We start from the raw sequence: 22,849 nt of genomic DNA, 5'->3' as shown, positions 1-22,849 counted from the left end.
CAAAGGAAAATACCACTGAAAAACATAAAAACAGGATTGCAGAAAGGAATACAAGTCCAAAGCAATCTAACAGCCAAAGTATCAGGAAGTATCACAGGAACTTCCTGTGACTCCTAGGAAACTCAGTTCTTGCTCTGAACTAGTCCAGTAACACGTTTGTACACACCTGAAGTTATCTGCCTGATCCCTGCATCGCACAGAGCTAAACGTTTGCACTATGCTACAGTTAAGTCATTCAATTCTTTGAGAAGCAATTTCCTTGCTTCTTTAGATTATCTCTAAAATCTAGCTCTTTTGAAAGATAGTTACAATGCCTCTAACATTCATTAGGTTGCTAGGTCTGCTGGTGTGGTCCTGTAACACCAGCTACTCCCAATCCTGTAATCCCAGCCTCTGAGGCGGAAGGATTGCAGATTCAAGGCCTTGCCTGAGTGGTTTAGTTTGACAATGTCTTAAAATAAAAATAAAAATAGTAATTAGTTTTAAGGGAGAGGGAACACTGGTAGAGTGCAGAGAAGAATCCCAGAAGCCTTTGGGAGGCCACTCCTACTGGGAAACATGTTTGTAAAGCCCATGCTCTAGCTGCTTTCCCCAGGAAGCCTTTCTCCTCCAACTCTCACAGCCTCTCCAGGATCCTCATCCAAAGTTGTTCCACTGCTGGGTTTTAGTTTTGTTTTTTGTCAGTTCCTTTAGGTAACAAAACTTTCTAATTAGATAACTCTTAAAAACCTATGCCACCAGTGAGGTGGTGGTGATACACACCTTTAGTTCCAGCACTCAGGAAGCTGGGACAGGCAGATCTCTGTGAGTTTGAGGCCAGCGTGGTCTACAGAGTGAATTTCAAGACAGCCAGGGCTACACGGAGAAGATATGTCTCAAAACAAAACCCTAAGCCAGGGCTGGGGAAATGGCTCAGAGACTAAAGTATTGGCTGTGTAGATGTGATGGTAGCCTGAGTTCACCCCCCAGAACCTCTGAAAAGTGGCTGCAGTAGAGCATACCTGTAATCCCACTGTTCCTCCAGCAAGCTGAAAGGTGGAAATAGAAGAATCCCTGAAGGTCACAGGCTAGTTAGCCTGTGGTATACAAGATGAACAATGATACTCTTCCTCAAATGAGGTGGAAGGGAAGGACCAACTCCAGAGGTTGACCCTGACTTCCAGGAATGTGCCACGGCATACACACTCATGCATGTGCAAGTATTCTCTCAATCTCTCTATTGCATATGCATGCACGTGCACACAAACACACACCATACACAAAAAATAAACCAAACCTAAGCCAGGTATGGCAGGAGATGACTGTAATTCTAGCACTGTGGGGTAGAACCAGGAGGATCCAGAACTCAAGGCCAGCTCAGGCTACCTGAAACCTTGAAGAAGAAGAAGAGTACATACAACAGGGCTAGAAAGGGCTCAGTTTTAAGAACACTTGTAGAAGACATGGGTTCAGCTCCGAGGGATCCAGCACCCTCCTCTGGACTCTGTGGGCAGCAGGTACGCATGCGGCATACTTACAAACATGCAAGCAAAATACTCATATGCATTTAAAAACATATTTTTAAACAATATTTTTAGGGAGGGTAGGACTGGGAGGAGAGGAGGGGGAGGGCGAATAGGAAGCGAGTAAAAACATTTTTGACTGATTATTTGGGAATTTCACATCATCAACCCTGATCACACTCACTTCTCAGTCCTCCCAGGTCTGTCCCTCAGTCCTTGTGGAACACCCCCCCCCCAAAAAAAAATAAGAAGAAAAAAAAGTCCAGTTTGCGTTGCCCACATACTCACTGGACCACTGGAGCACGGTCAAACTCCCGGTGGCCAGCTCCTTAAAGAAAACTGTGTCCTTCCCCTCCTGCGCCCCCGCCAAAGCCATCAATTGTGGAGAGCTGCACTTCAGTATCACAATTTTTAAGAGTTCTCCTCAATGGCTTTCTGTCTAGACTGTTACTTTTTTAAAAACTTATTTTTAAAAGCGTATAAAATAGTTAAAGAAATAAATGAAAACCTAGTACTAATATTTTTGTGAAAATGGCCTTTTTATAGAGGAATGGTACAAAGTTAAACATGCCACAGAGAATGTCAGCGGAACAGATGTCTATAATGTTTCATGTCCCCAGCTAGCCCACGATAGTTTGACTAATTCCCTCTATACAAAGACCCTGCTTCAGCATTTATGAATAAGCCAGAAGAGCAGTGGCTGAGACATGATTCTCTGCAAAGGGGAAGGGGAAATAAAAAAAAAATAGCTGCTTTCATTGAGGGCAGGAAGGAGGCTATTTCATGAGGAGCCAAACAGTGAGACTATCTCAGTACGAATGATTGTTTGGCTTGAAGGCTCCATGCGGGCAATTACCCCAGCAAAAGCTCAGCTGGACTAGGAGCAAAGCTTGCCAGAACCCCAGGCAGAAACTAACACAGGCCTAAGTGTCAAAATCATGGTGCCGGAATCCCAGTGCCTCCCTGCGAGGATTCCCACAGAACACAGCCTACATAACCATGCACCATTCTCTATCTGACCTGGTGAAAGGTGAATTTAAAAAATATCAGTGGCTGCAAATTCAAAGTTATTCCTAAACTGCCATTGTATAGCAGAAATTAGCAGGTAGAAAAGTTTGACCTAGCCAGGCAGTGGTAGTGTACGCCCTTAATCCCAGCACTTGGGAGGCAGAGGCAGGTGAATCTCTGAGTTTGAGGCCAGCCTGGTCTATAGAGCTAGTTCCAGGATAGCCAAGGCTACACAAAAAAATCTTTTGTCAAAAAAAAAAAAAAAAAAAAAAAAAAACAGAGAAAGGAAAAGAAGAGAAAGAAAAGTCTGACCTCTTGAGACCAGTGCGTCTTGAAACCTTATATAGTTCAATCGCCATTTTAACGAATAGCAGTAGACTGGGAGGAACTGATTCCTGCAAGGGAATCAGTTATCTAACAGATAGAGAAGTGCAAGCCCAGCAAATCTGTACCCATGCATGTGACCTTCCAAGTCAGGCATCATAATCAAGCTATATTCCTAGTGCTCGTGACCTCACTTCACATGGAGCTAACTTGTCAGAAGTCACTGTCTTCCCTTCTGAAGACATACAGTTCTCTGGTGATTTTTAGGTTACATCAGGTCAAAATCTCCTTATTGAAATAATTAGTACCTATTCATATCCTTAAAAACAAACAACCAAGACAACGCTGGGCATAGTGGTACATGTCTTTAATCCCCGAACTCAGGAGGCAAAAGTATGTGGATTTAAAAAAAAAAAAAATTCAGCCAGGCTGTGGTGGTACACACTTTTAATCCCAGCACATGGAAGGCAAAAGCTGGTGAATTTCTGAGTTCAAGGCCAGTCTGATCTAAAGAGTAAATTCCAGGACAGCCAGGCACAAAGAAACCCAGTCTTGGGTAGAAAAAAAAAGAGAGAGAAAGAGAGAGTGAGAGAGAGAGAGAAACAAAGAAACAAAGAAAAAAAAGAAAGCTAGCCCTGGAAATAAATATATATGTTGTTGGTTATTAATATTTATTATTGATTTATCTTTTAGTTAAACAGTGGTTATTCCTAAACCAGATGTATACCCAAATCACCACATAGAGACTAGGATGTATTTAGTTAACCTAGAGCACAATTCGGGCAATGATTACTCCATCCTAAACCGCAAAACCCACATAGCTTCCTACCATTCAGATTTTTACACGTTATACTTGCTTTTAGTCATATCTTAGGTCCGATTCATCTCTCCTCATGGATCCAAGTCCTCTCCTGCTGGCCTCTCCTCTCCTCCTCCTCCTGGATTCCTTCTCCTCCCCTCCAGACCAGGATGCCCCACCCTATTCTCTCCATTGCTCAGCATTGGCTGGTTGTTTTATCGGAAGTACAGAGAACAAATGGTGGCACACTTACACAAACCTGAGACAGGTGATGCTTAGAATAAATATCATAATGCGATGTCCGGCTTGAAACCAGATAGTGGGGTAGAAAATTAGCGTTTGAATGAACAAGGGTAAATTGTATACTCTCCACAAGCACATTATACCAACAATATATATATATAACATTATACAAACTAAGCAGGTTGTATTTAGGAGAGAAAGGAAAAAGAAAACACATATATACCTGTAATGACAGTTAATGAAAAAATGAGGTCATGGATTTGAAAGGAAGCAAGGAGGGGGGATAGAGTTTGGAGGGAGGAAAGGGAAGGACAAAATGATGTTATTATATTATAGTCTCAAAAAGAAAGGAAAAAACTGAAAATGCAAAAGGACCATGCCCACTGGGAGTGGGGCACAAATTTTTGGAAGAGGCCACTAGAGAAAGACGATATGGAAACTGACCCATGAGATGCTTTTCATCCTCTAACCATAGGAAAGATTCCTTTCCTTCTACCCAATGCTCATTTCTTCCCTGGGTAGCTGAAGGGCTAACTGTCACAGCACTGGATTCTCACACGAGACACAGCCCTGACCCGTGATTCGCATTGCTGACTTGAGGATAGTCTCAGCAGGGAAATGCTTTCAACCAGCCGCTGACAGCGGACAAGGTAAGCAGAGGAGTAGGGAGGGAAGGCTGGGCTAACCTCTGCCTAACCACGTCAAAGCCAGCCAGCTGCGCCTGGTATTTCAGACCTTGTTATTATCATTTAAGTCCCTCACAATCGAGTGTTAGCATTCCCTGCACAGATAAGCACTGAATACAAACCTGCTGATAAAACTGGTAATAAGTCACAGAGGAACAACATGAAAATTGACAGTAAACCTACCCACAACCTATACTTCCCAACCAAAGTGCTTCCTTCTTTAAGGGGAACACTGATGTCTCTGGAAATTTTTGATGGTCACAACTGGCAGGAGGTGGAAATGTGCTAGGCATCCCGAGGCCGAGGACTGCTGATAAACGCCCAAAATACACAGGGCAATCCCCACAAGGAATTACCAAAATGTCAAGAGTGCTGAGGTCAAGAAATGCCGCCCTAGAGGAATCAGTCTTAAGCCTTCAGTTTGAAAAAGGCAAGATAGAAAAACATGCCAATTCTGCAGAAAAGTTTTTTCTTTTCTGTGACGGACAGGTGCTTAGAGTTGAGTTGTAGCTTGATACGTGCTCTACAGGCCTGTGTGTCAAAAGCTTCGTCCCACAGGAGCACTCCTGGGAGGTGGTATCACATTTGAGAAGTGGGCCTTGTGGCAAGTCTTCAAATCACTGTGTGTCTGCCATCAGAGAGGATGTGAGACCCTAGTCTAATCATCTTTGTTGATTCCTGGTTTTGCCAAACCACATACTGCAGCCATGCAGTCTTTGTTGTGGATAGAGCCTACAGAGCCATGAACCAAAACAGAGCTTTCTCCTTTAAGAAAAAAATATTTTCAACGTATTTACTTTATGCATACATGGGTTTGCATGCGTGCATGTATGTGCACCCCATGCACACCCGGTGCCCATGAAGGCTAGGAGAGGACGTCAGATTCCCGGGGACTGGGGTCGCAGGCGGTTGGGTGGACACTGCCATTTGGGTGCTGAGAACTGAACCTGGGACTTCTGCAAAATCAGACAGTGCTCTTGACAGCTCCCCAAGCCTCTTCTCTTCATAAGATAACTGCCTTGGATTTCTCATTATAGTGACAGAAAGTTGACGAATACAAATACACAATTCTTTTTTTTTTAACAATTTATTTAATTTTATTTTCTGTGCATTGGTACAAAGGTATTAGAATCCCTGGAACTGAAGTTATGGACAGTTGTGAGCTGCCATGTGGGTGCTGGGAATTGAACCTGGGTCCTTTAAGGAAGAGCAGGCTGTGCTCTTAACCACTGAACCATTTCTCCAGCCCCACAATTCTTAAATTGAAAAGAACGTTAAAGATTTTCTAGTTCAAGCACAGAGAGAAAAACTGAGCCTCTAAGAGCTTCAGTTCATTAAAGAAATGATCATCAGTTGAACTGGAATTAGAACCGTCTCTACCTACCCCTAAAACAGTAAGTGCTCAACAACAGTTATTAAGCCGTACCTCACTCTGAGGCATTCTTTTTACTGTAACATGATTGTGCGGCTAGACATGTAGCATCTGGGACTGAGTGTGAAGATACACTCCTGTCTTTCAATTTCTGCTCCTCCCTTTCCTCAAAAGGAAGCTCAGAGGGACAAGTGTGACATGTTGGATCCCAGGACCAAATAGCTAGGCAAGAGAAGTCTCTCAGCTGTTCCCAGCAAAGCACAGGCTTTTCGCCTAGGCAGTGGCTTTACACAAAACCTTCTGCGTCAACAGATGAGCTCTGTGACCCAACAGAGGAGATCCAACCAATGGCAAACACACGGAAAAGCAGTGTCATTTACCTAAATCACAACCATATCTAAACAAGTTAGACGGCTCTGAATTTCTGAATAAACAGCAGCATGGAAATTAATTTTAAGATCAAAGCACAAATGGCTAGTCCAGTGGCATGCTGAATGTTAGTCACCAAACAGCACTGCCTAAGGGAGGAGATCAAAAGGTTTGCCCTTTCATGGAGAAAGATATATGGAAATAGATGGAAACGTTTGACATGGGGAAGAGCAAAGATGCCAGCCCTACAGACAGATCTGCACAGGGATGTGTATGTGCAGACTGAACAGGACTCTAGGAAAATAATCACAGCTTCCAGCAGCCAAGGTAAGGCTCTTCAGTTAAGCAAACCTGCCTCAGTGCGGACAAAGAGAGCCTCTAGAACTGCTGTAGGGATATTATTAATTCCACCAGAACAGTGTCTAAATATTTACTCCCACCCCACAAAAGGGCGAAAGGACTGCTATTTCAGCCTCCAGCTTCACACCCCTTGCCACAGTCCCCCAGAGGCTGTGTCACACTGAAACCTCCTACAGAGGGCAAGGGATCAGCTTTGGGACTGGCTCCACTTCCATGTGGCACAGATGCCAGGAGCACCCAAATGAAATGCTGCAAAGAAGCAATTACTGCAAAGCAGCCACGAGATTCACCTCTCAGCTTCCTAGAATGTCACAGGTCTCCATTACCCCAGTCAACAGTGTGAAGCGGACTGTTACAATTAAAAAAGAAAAAAATCTGAACACACAATAGCAGAGAAATGCTACTTGTGGTGGACACAGAGACACTGCCAGACAGCGTGCATCAGCTATGCACACACAGAAACACAGTCCTTTGTCTTTGTTCACAGGCTAGGAAAACCACTGCTTAAAAAATAAAAATTGTAGCAATTACTATCATTCCCTTTTCAGCAAAGTAGGGCCTCTAACCCACCTCCCCAGTGGCTAGGCTTGAGTGAAGGAAGACTGTGTGAACACCTACGGAGCTAATCACAGTGCCACAACACTTTCCCAACAGGCACGGCGTGGTGTGCTGGCCCAGCCTGCTGCCATGTGACACATAACCGATGTCCCCTCTCTCCACTCCTTGCCTCAACAGACGGCAGAGCATTTCAGAATGACAGCCCCTACGGCAAAACCGTCTCTAAACGTCCAACCCGGAGACGACACCCAACCTTTTTGAATTAGAAAGGCCCATGACTACTCAGGGCTAAACACATAAATAACTTACCAGTCTAACAGTAGCACAAAAATTTACATTGCGCTATCATCTGTAATGATGAAAACTGAAAACCCAAATGCCCAACACATGACAGAGTATGTTTTTAAAAATAAAGTTATTTACATGTTTTAGGGTCATGAAAATATCCATGACAAATGTTAAATGAAACAATAATGTCATAAAAATTAATGAAGTACAAACTCAAGTAAATAATGAGCAGTGAGCATTCTGAGAACTATCATTTGTGTGATTTTGTTTTTCATACTTTCCAATTATTTTATCATGAATATGGATAAATGTCATGGTCAAAAAAGATGGCAGCTCAAAGCTCTGCTTTTAAAGGCAACAGCTTCTAATGCTTAGAAAATACCCACACCTCCCCACTCCACAAATCTCCTAAGATTAAATAAAAAACAAAAACCCTGCTCTAGGAGTCTGTTCCTATGGCAACAAGTCTTCCCCTCCCCCTTAAATACATGAGCAGTCTAATGAAATGAGGATCTATTTTTGCTCTGCCATAATGTAGACCCTCAATTTGAGTCACTTGTGCTGAGATGCTTCTGCGCAGACAAGGCTCAGAACCAAGGAGGGTGCCCAGGGGAACGAAACTGCATCCGCCTGGTTCTAAAGCTTCATTTAAAGATAGTCCTTGCTCTCCCGTCTGAGCTGGGAACATAAAGCAACCCCACACGACAAAAAAGACCTTTTCTTAGATTTCCCCGATCTGCAGCAATTCCGCCAAATTCCCCATGACCACTTTCAGAGTGACGAAGCCAAGCTCTGTGCCAACAGCTACTCTGGATAAACACACTTCCAGCCCGGCATGAGAGCCTGACTGAATCTTTTTCATTTTTTCCTTATCAAGTCTGCTGTCACACTGAAAGTGGTTTCCAAGAGCTCTGCCGCTTGTCACTTGGTAAGGAGGGGGAGGGGGAGTGTTTGTCCTTGGTAGCTCTGCTCTAAGTTTGTGTCAGTTATCACAGGGGCTGACGTACCAACAGCAACAGAAAGGCCTGGAGGCAGAAAGTTCTCATAAGATATGATTTTTCCAAAGCATAAGAATTGCCAGACGCGATGGCAAACTCCTTTAATTCCAGCATCTGGAGGAGGCAGAGGCTGGCAGATCTCTTAGTTTGAGGCCAGCCTGGTCTACAAAATGAGTTCCAGGACAGCCAGGCCTACACAGAGAAACCATGCCTCGAAAAAACAAACCAAACCAAAACAAAAAACAGCATCAGAACTAAAACTGTCAATGTGCTAGTAAAGTGAATTCTTTCAACTCAAAGCCAAAAATGAAAGAGAACTCATTTCTAAAGCTACACATTCGGGGACTTCCAGTCAGGTAAGAAAAGAGGAAGAAGTTAAAAGCAACATCAAGCTCTGTGCACTGGGGGCAAACGAGGGGAAGTAACACAGTGGGATTCGCACACAGCTGCTCTGGGGTGGGGCTGGGTCGCCACAGACTAGCCTTCACTCGCCACTGCTGCAAAAGAGAGTCTGCTGGCTGGCTTTTGTCAGCTCCACGCAAACCAGGGTCATGCGGCAGGAGGGAACCTCAGCTGAGGAAAGGCCTCATCAGACTGGTCTGCAGGCAGGTCTATTGAGTTATCTTCTTGACTGTGGATTGCTGCCTCGGGGCCCAGCTCACTGCAGGCTGTGCCACTGCTGGGCAGGTGGATCCAGGAAAGTATAGGAATGGCAGCTGAGTCAGTAAGCAGCTTTCCTCACGGCCCTGCCTCTGCCCCTGCTTGATTTCCTGCCAACTTCCTCAATTAGGGGCTATGAGAAATGCAAACCAGATCAACCCTTTCCTTCCCAGGTTGCTTTTGATCCTGGTGTTTACCACAGCAATGGAAAGGAAAGCAAACCAAGGGAAACAGCTCTCTGAAGAAAGGAAAGGGAAAGATGCTCTACTTGCTAGTCACTATGCTGGCACACAATTAACCCCACCAGGGCAGTCTCCCTCCCTCCTGAGTCCTTTACTGTCCTTTACATACCACAGAGTAGGACCAAAAGCATTGATTCAGCCGGGGCTGAGAGAGACAGTGACTGGAAGCCAAAAGGATCCAGTTTAGGACTAACACATTCCCTGTAAAAGCTGAGTTAATTTTTTTTAAGAAAAACAAAATCAACAAACTCTTTCTGCAGGTGGACTTGTGAAACCTAGCATGTTTTTAAACTGTATTCTCTATGTATCTAAAATTGTCCAAAGTCTGCATTTACTGTGAATGAAAAAAGAAATCGAAAACCTTATTCCTCTGCAAGCCACAGGTTAGGGGGGTGAGATTCCAAGGCAGGTTTCAGCCACATGACAGGGAGCATGGGGAAGGTGGAAAGTTGACAAACTGAATACAACCCCACAGCAACCTTACACTGCCGGGTGGCCACAGCTGAAGGTGAATTTGGCTCATCTCTAGGGCTTTCCACTGGGGGAGGACCTGCCGTTCAGCCATCAATGGACCAGCGTTCATAAAGCCTGTTGGGAAATACAGGATCCAGAAGAGTGGGGTAGGGAAGGAGAAAGTTTGAGAAAGGGAAGAGTCAAACACAGTAAGAAATAATTATCATTATAAAACATGAAGCTTTACAAAGGCATAGATGTGCCTTTAGGATGTACCTTTAAAGACAAATGGTCTGGCTGGCATTCTGGGGAAAAGTCAAATATTTCAAATACCAAATTCCAAAGCTAGCTGTAGTGGTACATGCCTGTAGCTCCCATGCTTCCCGGTGGTTAGAGCATGATCAAGAGGGCAAGGTATCCGCCCTCTTGTAGGGCAGATATGTAGGGAGTTCAAGGCCAGCCTGAACCATGTGAGGCTCTGTCTCAACTTCCTCAAAATTATTTACTTACTTATTTAATTAAAATATAAAAATCTAAGTCAGGCATGGTGGATCACTCAGGTGATCCTAGCCTTTAGGTGACTGAGCTAAAAGGACTGCCACAAGTCTAAGGCCAGCCTAGGCTACACAGTAAGTTCAGGACAGTCAGAGCTACATGGCAAGATGTCTCAAAAGTAAGTAAATAAAACCCAAACCGCATATAATTGTATCTGTGAATTACAAGAATGTCTGTCAAGAAGAAATGAATTTTTCAGAGAAAAGTGAAAAAAAAAAAATGAAAACCTTGTGATTTTCATAGTTGGTGACAACTTAAACAATAATGTTCCCTTAATCTGTGGAAAATAATAGCTCAAAAACAAACATACTCACACTGAAACAAGTCCTTTTGCTGGCCTAGTTCCACCAAAGCCATTAACAAGCCCAAATGCAGGTGACCTGATTGACAAAAAAAGCACTTCTAGAAAGTGCTGAACCGGAATCACGTAACACAAATGCTTTTATAATCAGGAAGAAAATTAGCAGCCACAGCTTGGCAAGCTTTCCCTTTAGACAGAGCAGCGACATTCCTTGCAAGACTATAATATACTTTTCAGGTTTAGTGCAGAAAAAAATAATACATCTAGTGATGTCACTTTTTTTTTTCCAGACAGGGTTTCTCTGTGCAGCTTTGGCTGTCCTGGAACTTGCTCTATAGACCAGGCTGGGCTCGAACTCACAAAGAGTGATGTCCCGTTTTTCACCTAGTACTAACTAACCTAATTGAAGTTCTTGGGATACAACAGCCACCAGCCCCCCACCCCTCACCCAACAAGCCTAGATGAAGGGGTGCCATGGCACAAGGAAAATCGATGCCACTGCAAATACCTTTAACTACCACAAAACTGTGCAACTTTGTATTGCTGACTCAAGTCACCCAGGGGAGGATGGGGCAATCTCCTGAGACCCTAGGCTTCCCAGAACTGGGAACTGATTTTCTGAGTAACCAAACCATAAGCTGATGCACAGCACCTGGCGGCAAACAAAAGTCAAAGTTTCAACCTATCACACAGCCTTCCAGATTATGACTTACTGCCTCATCGCTTCCTCTCGGCAATTGTTAGGATCCTTTAGATGCGCGTGAGGCAGATTCTGCCAAAAACCCCTTCCCATCTCCTGTGCACGCTTACCTGGAAGACTTCTGAGTACTTATCCCTTACGGCCAAAGGGGACCAGCCCCGTCTTGCCTTGCCCCACCCCTTATTCCCGATCGCAGAGAGCCAGCTCTACTTCCCAGCCCCCCTTTTCAAATGACTTCTAGATAAATTCCCTCCGTGAGAGAGTCTAGTAAGGGAAAATGGCAAACGAGGGAGAGAAGTCAGAGTTCTCTTATTTGGCATGGGTTCCAGCTGCCACCAGACAATTCCTCTTGCCTTGCGCTGGAGCATTCATGGGTGTCTGGCACTTTCTAACTTCCTTAGCCTCGCAGTAGCTCCTGGATACCACAAATGCTTGGGTGTCTAAGAGCCACTTAGCTGTACTCAATTCCATGATCCACTGGTTTCTGTTTCCCTAACTGGTCCTTGACTGAGGAAACCTTCTAACGGGTATGTCAAACATATTTTTTAAATTACTTTTTAGAAAATAATTTTCTTTTGTCTAAATGTCCTGTAAATTTTTCTTCTAGTAAAGAACAAAATAGGCACAGATGATAAAATTCACACGTTCGTTCATTCACTCACTCATTCAGTGATTTGCTTAGTCTGACCTTACTAAACCCTACCACTGCTTGGAAGATAGTGAAGACAGTCCCGAGTCCTGACCCTTGTGGCCTTACATCCTTGAGGACACTTCAGGTGTGGCAAATCACAACCTAAGAAGCCGCCCATGGGCTGGGATGTAGCACACTTACCAAGTTCTTGCCTGACATGAATGAAGCTTTGGCTTTGATGCCTACCAGCATGTGAGCCACGCGTGGTGGCACCTGCCTGTAATCCTAGCACTGGTGAACTGGAGGCAAAAAGATCAGAAGTTAAAGGTCATCTTCAGCTACATAGTGATTTCAAAAGCCCTGGGAAACACCAGGTCCTGTCTCAAAAGAGAGAGAGAGAGAGAGAGAGAGAGGGGACGAAGAAAAAAGTGATCTGGGCTGGGTGCACTGGGTCTAGTGCACAGGCCTGTAATCCCAGTCATTTAAGAGACTGAGGCGGAAGTTCAAAAGTTCAAACCAACCTGGAGAGGCTCCGTCTCAAAAAGTTTAGAAAGGGGGCTGGGTACAGTGATGCCCTCCCGTATCCCAGCCCTTGGCAGACAGAGCGGGAGACTCCTCACAAGTTTGAGGCTTTGCCCTACCCAGTGAGTTCCAGGCTAGTCAGGACTACACAGGAAAACCCTATCTACAAAATGGGGGTTGGGGTGACGGAGGGTGGTAGGGTGTTTGCCTGACCTGTGAGAAGCCAAACCCCCAGTACCACAAACACAATTAGCCAGCGAGGAACACTATCCCATCAGCAGAGTGAGGTAAATGAACGAGTACAGGTGTCCTACTCTATAGAGACCCCTCCTAACCTTCTCTGTCCTGTACGAAGCTGCCTCCTCCGGGAGCAGTGCAGAACCTCCTCAGTGTTACTATCACTGAGACTGGCCACTTGTTCAAACAGAAGGCTCCGAGCGCTTGCAATGTGCAGCATGCGAGTGTGACACAGCCTTTTGTTGGGCATGCTTTTAATGGGGGAACATCAACTGGAGAAAGAGTCTAACTGCTTTAGTGACACTTACCCTTCCTCCACAAGCACTAACACAGAGTGCACTAACACTAAGCAATGTACATAATGAATAATGTGTCACAGCCACCAACTGCATATTATTTTCAGGTTGGAATTTGCAGGCAGAAGAACAGAAACAGACAATGACTCATGTGATGAACAGTTATATAGAGAACTGTGCCCAAGAAAGCTGCCACCTACATCCCATAATGACATCAGATAACAAAGGCAGAAAGGGGGTGATTTATCTGGAAACAAGATTTGCTACCAAGGAAGCACCTTATACAATCAAGCAGACGCAGCAACTACTCGACACATGGCCTGCCTGAGCACAGGAGCACAGTCAAGCTTCCAGAACAACGGCGCTGGCTGCAGACGGCGCTCTACTGCTGGTGCCTCACCGGACTGCTCTAAGAGAGAGTCACGTATTCGTGAAAGCACACTGCCATACAGAGGATGCAGGCTCAGTACTCAAAGCTCTTTCACTACTCAGCAACAGCCAAGCGGTTCATGCCTGTGAGGCTTAAAATCCAACTGCAGAAGCAGATGGACCTACAAGGTTGGATGTATACAAAAGCATCTAAAGCATAACGCATATTCATAATCTCAAAGCGCACAAAGTCGCCTGGAGAGGTGAAATTTTAACCTTAGTAGGCCTTGACTAGCTACCAAATCTTAACCCTCACACTACACAACGTTCAAATCACCCTAAATAATGCACACATATGCACACACGTGAGTGCACACAGCAGAGTACAGCTCCCTAAGTTCTCCTGGCACCACCCTGTGAACCCTTTCAGGCGCAGCTTAATTGCCTCTTTGAAGCCGTGACTTCCTGAGGAAGCCCTTTCTGCCTCCTTCAGTGCTTTCGATTTTCCCTGTACGCACTGCCATGATGACTATCTGCTTGATGCATCTACTTCCCCATTAGAATATAACACCTTTGAAATCAAAGACCTCATCTTTGAATTCTAGCATATGTCCCTGCACAGTGTCTGGCACAGAATGAGTGCTTAAAACTTCTGTTTCATTTTACTGGGGTGTTTTGTTGTTGTTTGCTTGCTTTTATTGGCCTTTTAAGACAGGGTTTCGGGGGCTAGAGAGAATGCTCAGTGGTTAAGAACACTGGCTGTTCTTCCAAAGGACTTGAGTTCAATTCCCAGTCAACCACATGGCAGCTCACAACTGCCTGTAATTACAGTTGCAGGAGATCTGACACCCTCACACAGACACACATGAAGGCAGAACACCAATGTAAAAAAATAAATAATTAAAAAAAAAAAAGAAAATGAAGACAGGGTTTCATGTAGCTTAGGCTGGCTCGGGATGATCTTGAGTTCCTGATCCTCTGGCTGATATGATTACAGGGATGTGCCACCACATGCCACTTTAGGATACATTACTCAATATGTAAACATACATACATACACACATACACATACATATAGCATGGAATCTCCAGTCTACAGTGAGCTCTCCCTAAGAGAATTCTGTACTCTTTTCCTCTTTGCCACAAGGTAAAATTTAAACGGAAAGCAGAATAAACAAGGAAGTGTCTCCCGGGAACAGCCTTAATATTGTTACTATGAGATGATTTAGTGGTGGCTTTGATAAATTACTTTCAGTAAAACTTGTCAATAATAATCATGGCTATCAGAATTAAGATGCAACAACTGTAAAAGCTCAGAAAGATATATCTTTCTGAGGATATAACAGCAAGAAAGCTGGAACTGGAAGTGGAAATTCTGTCTGTCTACATCAGGGGGGGCTTTAAGCTCAAGAAGGTTAAAAAATACATTTCTACATTATCATTTGCCAATGACAGGAAGCTAAAATAACTTAAGGTTGACAGAAAAGTCTGTGTTCTAAGGAATGGTAGTTATAAAACAATGATATGCCATTGATAAAGAACAAATAAAAGGAGAGGTAAATATTAATGTGTAAAAGTCAAGACTGGGCTGGTGTGACAATGCATCAGGCAAAGTTCCTTGCTGCCAAGCCTACCCGAGCTCAGTCCCAGGATCCAGAGAGCAGAGAGAGAGAACTGATCCCTACAAGGTGTCCTTTGACCTTCACACATGTGCTGTAGCATGTGCAGGTGAACACACATACACACAATTAACATGTAATAATTTTTTTTTTAATTTTTAAAGGTTAATATTTAGGATTACTACTAGAAAATTTCCACACAAAGAAATTCCCTAGTCTAATCTCTCATTCATGTTTGAAGATGCAGGAAACATCCAGGTTATCCTCAAGGGTCCTGTAAAGCACATTTGCAAAAACCCCAGAACTCCCATATATAGGAAATGGTTTTGGCTTAAGGACCAGGGGATTACTGTGAGTCATTCTAACCTTGGCTTCCAGTAACCAGAGTATTTTAAGAATATAAAGTTAAAAAATTAAACTAATAAAATCAAGATAAAATAAATAAGATCAAGAACGGTAAACCAGCCAGGTGGTGGTGGCACATCATAGGTGGTGCCGTCAGAGGCAGGTAGATCTCTGTGAGTTCAAGGCCAGCCTGTTCCAAAGAGGGAGTCCAGGACAGTCAGGGTTACACAGAGAGACCCTGTCTCAAAAAAACAAAACAGAACAAAATAGTAAAAATAAATGATGTTTGCATCTTAATAACACTTTGTGTTATTTTTTCCAACTAAGAAAATGGAGCTGAAACAGTGGGCTAGCATGCTGAGGGTCACAAAGCAGGTGAAAGGTCTAACCAGATGCTCCATCACCAAGGGGAAGTCCTTTCCATCACTGCCCCCTTGGCTCTGAGTGCTGTAGATACTTTATTGGAAGATGTATTCAAATGCCAGGTGGTGGTGGCATATGCCTTTAATCCCAGCACTCGGGAGACAGAGGCAGGCAGATTTCTGTGAGTTCGAGGCCAGCCTAATCTACAGAGCAAGTTCCAGGACAGCCACAGGCTACACAGAGAAACCCTGTCTCAGAAAAAAATAATAATAAATTTTAAATCATTCTAATTTTATGTGTAAGAATGTTATACCTGCATGTATGTCTGTATGCCACATCAGACCATGAAAGCCAGAGAAGGATATTAGATCCCTGGAACGGGAGTTTACAGATAGTTGTGAGCCACCATCTAGGTGCTGGGAACCATAGTTGGGTCTTCTACAAAGGTCTCAAGTGCTCTTAACCACTGAACCATCTCTCTAGCCCCTGTGCACACTTTTCAAAGATACCTTCCATGAGAGAAAGCTATCTTCAAAATCACTCAATAATATCTCCCAACTTGATAGAAATACAGCATTGTGTATGGGCTTGAAATAATGCAGGCACTCTTTAGTGCACATGGACAGTAAATTTTCATGGTCTCATGTTATGCTATTGACTGAAAAATCCAAGAGACTAAAAGCAGTGGGTAATGTGCTATTTGCACAAAAGTGCTGAAAACCTTTACATCTGATGTCATTGTTTAATGCCCACATACACACACACACACACACACACACACACACACACACACACACACATACAAAAAGACAATGACATTGTCCATGCACATAGTACCTCTCAAAAATCAGGTAAGAGGCTGCAGAGAAGGCTCAGCAAGTAAAGCACTCACCCTGCAAGTGAGGACTGGCGTTCAGAGCTCCAAAGCTCACCTAAAGCCAGGCGGGCATGGCAGCCTGCCTAAAACCCCAGTGTACAGGAGGCAGACACAGGGAATCCTCAGGACAAGATGGCTAGGTTAGCCAGAATCAGTGACAGATCTGTCTCAAAAAACAAAACAACAACAACAACAAACATGGACATCTATTAAGGAAGACACCCAATGTCCACAGAAGGCTTCCACAAATAGACATGCGTATACACATCCTCACACACATATCCCCCACACATACGTTTTAAATGGAAGTCAGGTAAGGCAAAGCCCTTGGAAGAGATGGGAGGATCACAGAAAGTTTGCATCTAGTCTGGTCTACATAGCAAGTTCCAGTCCCGCCAAAGCTATACAGACCTGTCTCAAATACACAGCTAAGAAATCAGGTACAGGGGTGCATGCCTGTACAATACAAGTGTTGGGGAGGTAGAACAGGAGCTCATTTATATAGAGGTCAAGGCCTGCCTGGGCTATAAGACCCTGTTTCAAACAAAGAACCAGGAGAGGTAAAAAATAGCCAACAGTAGTTATATCCAGGAAGAGAACAAAGGTGGCTACAGGTCACCTTAGGACAATGACTTTTCACATTCTGTCGTCTTTTAGATTTTTTGAATTTTAAACCACATGAAAATCAACTTAAATAAATATATATATATATATATATATATATATTAGAAGATGAAACAGAGTCAGTGGTTAGGTAATTAGAGGGGAAACATTTCACAGACAAGATGTAACAGAGAGGGAAGGGAAAAACTAACAAAGCTCTCAAGACTCTAGAATTCCATGAGGTGCGTCAGTCCCACACATATATTCCACAAGCTCATCATATGTCACCCCTGTCAGTTCTTTGCTCTCTATTTCTCTCTGTTTCTCACAAACCTTGACACTGCTAATGTCCCAAAGGTGGACAGGAGTTCGCAGATCCTAAGAAGGGCAGACCCTCCAGTGGTAAATGATAGCATCTGGGTAAAACAACAGTCTCTGAATGGGCTAATCCCCACACACTGGGAAACATCTGGAGCTGCCGAGCTGAAGGCCAAGCCTTGGGCCACTGTGACCCCAAGTACAAAGGAAGTATGATGGAGACAGCTCTCAAGCTGCCAGTGACCAGGGACATACCTGGATCATACACGAGTTCTGTCCTCTGTGTATCATTAGTGAAGTCAGTCCATTTGGGTATTAACCTGGGAGCTTTCATGACAAGGAAACTGTATCTTTGGCTAAGAACAAGTCATAGCATTTGGGAAAGGGAGCCTTTTGAGACAGGCTCTTACACAGCCCAGGCCATCCTCAAACTTCCTGAGGATAACTGAACTTATGTCCCTTCCTGCTTCCAACTCCTGAATTCTGGGATTACAGCTGTGGCCCTCCTCAGATGGTTTAAATTGTGCCTTTGCTTGTTTGTTTTTGTCTTTTGAGACAGGATTTCTTTGTGTAGCCCTGGCTGTCCTGAACTCACTTTGTAGACCAGGCTGGTCTTGAACTCACAGAGGTCACCTGTCTCTGCCTCTCGAGCGCTGGGTGTGCGCCACCATCGCTCTGCATTGGCATTTTTTTTTTTTTTTTTTTTTTTTTTACAAAACAATGCCAAAGTAGTCCTGGACACTTGGGAACCTGGTCCAACAGTTCTTCTACTGAATAGAGAGAGAAGAGTGCCTGCTTATTCTCTATTCTGATGTTCAAGTTACATTATTTTAAGGATCAACTAATAAATGTCACTCCTAAACATGATGTTAAAAGGAAGAGTCAGGGAACTACAGAAGTTATTCTGTAGCTCAGAATTCACAGTGTTCTTTAGAAGGCCTGAGTTCAGTTCCCAGCACCCACCTCAGTGACTCACAACTACCTGTAACTCCAGTTCCAAGGGATCTGACACTCTCTCCTAGCATCCATGGACTTCGCACTCACACACACATAAGATTTAAACTAAAAATAAAGTTCTTATGAGAGAGAATTTTTCTGAAAATAAATAAAAAGCCAGGGTGGCAACACGGCTCAGTGGGTAAGGAAGGATCCCCGCCACCAAGCCTGACCACTTGAGTTCACTCCCCACATGGTGGAAGTTGTTCTCTATCCTATAGACACACACACACAGATAGAGACAGACAGTGAGAGAAACAAATTAATTAAAACGTAATATTAAATTTTAAAGAGAGAAGTCATTTTGGGAGTACCCACTTATAGGTTTGTAGACTAAATACTAATAGACGATCACTCTCCAGACTCTGTCTGGACAGCTCTCAATTCTCTAAAAAAGAACAAGAGGGGGTGAAAAGTAAATGCAAACCCAAATCTTATTTTAAATTCTTCTGCCAACTCCAGTCCTTTTTTTATCAGTGCTGAGCAGGTAACAGTCCAGTGATGCAAATGTCTCTCTTTCCCACCTTCTGAGAACTGCCTATATGTTCACTGCAGCAGCAGAAAGTGGAAAAGAGGAACAGAACAAAGGAGGGGCTAACCAGCAGCCTGGGCTAGACAGTTCTCCAACTAGATAAACAGAGGCCTCAGCAAAAGCCTGTTTAACAGAACTGGGAAAAAAAAAAATAAATGGACACGTGGGCATCTCTTTTTTAATAGTGAGAACATGTGATGAAAAGAATTTCTAACTTCAGAACATTCACGATCCAAGGTTTCAGCGTCAGTGGCAGACAGCTACTAGTTTGTTGTTGTTCATTTTTCACATTTTATTCGTTGGCTTTGTGGGGATTTGCACATGTGCCACAGTACCCATGTGGAGGTCAGGGGACAGTTTATGAGAGGTGGTTCTCTCCTCTTACCATGCAAGTCCTGGGGATCAAACTCAGGTTGTCAGCCTTGGTGGCAAGCACTTTTACCCACTGAGCCCTTTCACAGGCCCCAGCTACCAGTTCTCATTAGAAATTGACTAAAGCTTCAGGTCTGATTATACCCAGTAAGGCTATTAATAAAGGGCAACAGGAAATTTGGAGGAAGAGATGGTATATAAACCTCTCTCTTCCACGTGGCGTATTTTATTGGAATGAGTAAGTATAACAGCACATAAGAAAGAGGGAAGGGGTAGTTCTAAAAAAAAAAAAAAAAAATCACCAAAACAGCATCTGATTCCCCAAATGTGGCAATGCTCAATCAGAGGGTGCCTCACTGTGAGCTAAGTCTGTCAATTCAGGACACTGAGGGAATGTGAGTAAAACAAAGATGCTCCTCAATTTTAAGCCAAACCTTCCAATAGATCGAACAATAATCGATCTATAAGAAATTTAAGCTACTCAACATAAGCTGATCACAAATACCCCTTCTAAATGAACTCCTGTTAAGGTAAAAACTCAGGACAGGAATCTGGGGATCTGCTTTCCCAGCAGTTCCTTCCATTTGCCTACTGATAGAGGTCACTAAAATTTATTACTAGGAGGCTACATCAATGCATCATCATTCTTGTGCCCTTCTTACATAACCTTACTCTAAAATAAACCACAATCACATGAAGCACGGGTTAAGAATCTACCCCTTTTCTCAAAATTAATACACACACACACACACACACACACACACGTCTGAATTTGTCTTATACCGTGTGCCCGTATGCTATATAGCAAATCTGGGAAAGGAACTAAACTAAATAAACAGTAACCCCTCTCCCCTAAATTATAGCTGCTTATATTTACAAAGCCAAGTAAAAATATTTCACTAGTAGATTTTTCTACCATATCGACCTTTAATTGTATCACAGCATGAACCATTAACCAGCACAGAAAACAGGCTAAATGGATGTGGCCAATTCACAATGGTCCTTCCCATGTCACCCCTAGAAGTGTAATCACCAAGGAAATAGCAAATTCAATGAATTCCTTGCTTCCTTTTCTCCCTGCTGGAATGAGTCCTGCCCTACAGCCCAGGTCTGCTAGTTTTGGCCACCACACACGCATAAGGCCTCTACAGGCCAAGGCTAGGCTTATCTAGAAATTCGCACTGTGTCACTGCATGAGGCAGCTTCTCGGTGCACACGTCCTGGGGAAGAAAGCCACCTAAGCACTCTGTCAGAGCTCAACAAGGTGGCAAAATGACAGGAGTCGCTAGTGAAAGAGTAGACAGCAAGGGATACCGCCTTTAAAAATCATTTCGACAGTTTTCCTCCCCGTCATCTCACCTTCCTTCCCACCCCCACCCCCACCCCCACCCCACTGCAGCTCACCCACAGCTTTGCCAAGTGAAGGGCTGCCGGCTCTGGATGACAGCGAGCCCAGCAGCCATTCAGAGCCTGCAACACAGACATTCTAACCTGAACACACCGGGCAACCCCACCCCCACTGTACCATCTCCACCACGCTGACGCTGACGCTGACACACACACACACACACACTACAGTCGCCCACACCAAACCCCGAACCCCAGGAAACCCAACAGGCTCTTGGGCGAGGGTGGCACGCGTTGTCATCCGAAGAGGGCTCGCCCCTGCGCTCCAGAACCCCCTCCCGACTCAGGCCACCACCACGCCGCCGCCCCGCAGCTGGCCCCGCGCCGGCGCCGCGGATGCGCTACCTTTGGACTGGCAGTCAGCACAGAACTTGTTATCTTCCTCCAGCAGCAGGTTGGCCAGGACCGCCTGGTACCGATCCACGTCCTTCACCGACTTGCCTGTCATGGCCAGGGTGCCGGCGGGGGCAGAGGGCGACGCGCCCCCTGCGCCCCCAGGAACCCCTGCCTCGGTCCGGGGCTGAGGCCTCGGGGCCCCCGCCCAGGCGCACCTCCGGGGCGCAACGAGCCGTGTCCTCCCGCCCGGCCCCCGAGCCGGCCGGGGGTCAGCGCCCTCCGCCCCCCACCCAGCAGCCCCTCAGCGCGGCGCCCCCTGGCGGGCTTCGGGCAAGCCGGGGACCCGCGGAGACTGCGGGATGCCAGACGCTGCCCAGGCGGAGCGAGCCTTCGGCCTCAGGGGTGCAGAGCGCACACTTGACCCCCGGTGCTGAGGGCCTGCCTGCTGCTCTTCCCGCCTCGGTTTCCCTGGCAGCTGCGCCCAGCTCGACCGCCACCTCCGCCGCCTACTTCCGGCAGCTCTTCCTCTCCTCCTCCACCCAGCCCAACCCGCGCATGCGCCCCGCCCACCGCGCCGCACTGGGCTCTCCCCTCGGCTCCGCCTCCTAGGAGCCAATCCGGGAAGAGCCTGGGGGCGGAGCTTGGAGGGGAAGAGCGGCCGGAGGGAGGACACGCCCCTCGCATGTCCTTGGAAAAGAATGAATGAAGCCTGGTGGGAAAGGAGGAGGGTGAGGAGAATAAAGTGAAGGTAACAGCCAACCTGAGTTACGGAGCTCGTACTGTGCGGCGGGCACTGAGCTAAGCGCTTTATATTAATCATCACAAATATGCTCTTCACAGCAACCTTTATGAGATGTGTTTATTATTCTTATATAACACAAGGGTCGTGGCTATCCCAGGCTCCTTCAGCTTAGCCTTTCCTTCAAAAGACAAAAGGACTCACCCTCAGACACAAGTTAAAGAGACATGACACCCTCCTTCCCCATCACGTCTAACTTGGAATGCCTCCTGGCGCTGATACTCATTAGACTACTGTCCTCTCTGAGCATTGTTCTGCCTAGTATCTATGCAGAATTTCTCCTTTCCTTCTTAAAAAAAAGAAAGAAAGAAAGAAGATTTATGTATTTATTTTTGAACAGGTTCTCCCTAAGTAGCCCTGGATGGCCTAGAACTTACTTCATACTGTAGCCCAGGATAGCCTTGAACTCAAAGAGATCTGCCTTCATCTCTCTCCAAAGTGTTGGTATTAAAGATATGTGCCATACCTAGCCTTTACTTACCATTATTAGTGTGTGTGTGTGTGTGTGTGTTGTATGATGTGTGCAGATGCCCAAGGAGACCAGGAGAGGGCATTGCATCGCCTGAAGCTGGACTTACATGCTCTTAGGAGCTGATGGTTGTTGGGAACTGAACCAGAGTCCTCTGGAAGAGTATAAACCCTCTCAGCTGCTGGGCCACCTCTCCATCCACCTTCTCAATTAAATCCTCACAAAGAAAAACAGTTTTGAATAGAGACTTTCACTAAAGATTGTTTGTGGGAGAGCCGGTTATAAGGGTAACATGGAATAAGCAACTGCTAAAATGGTTATTAAATGTTATTTCCCAAAG

General features: G+C 45.0%; 1 protein-coding gene across 2 annotated transcripts in view; it reads right to left on the bottom strand.

The window, feature by feature from the left end:
- Smap2 (small ArfGAP2) overlaps positions 1–21,790 on the bottom strand; it is a 46,303-nt gene extending 24,513 nt beyond the window's left edge. Inside the window, exon 1 of one of the 2 annotated variants that reach the window (XM_021639476.2) lies at positions 21,251–21,790. In XM_021639476.2, coding sequence (XP_021495151.1) covers positions 21,251–21,353 — 103 coding nt within the window. In that variant the 5' untranslated portion in view covers positions 21,354–21,790. Of the gene's footprint in view, positions 1–3,691; positions 3,769–21,250 lie in introns of those variants that run through there. The other variant, XM_060379657.1, reaches the window with a different exon arrangement.
- Positions 21,791–22,849: the final 1,059 nt, after the last annotated feature.

Source organism: Meriones unguiculatus, chromosome 3, assembly GCF_030254825.1.
Source record: "Meriones unguiculatus strain TT.TT164.6M chromosome 3, Bangor_MerUng_6.1, whole genome shotgun sequence".
In the NCBI taxonomy this organism is placed as follows: domain Eukaryota; kingdom Metazoa; phylum Chordata; class Mammalia; order Rodentia; family Muridae; genus Meriones; species Meriones unguiculatus.
Note: the sequence above shows the minus strand (reverse complement) of the source record. Positions and strands in the feature narration are given on the sequence as shown.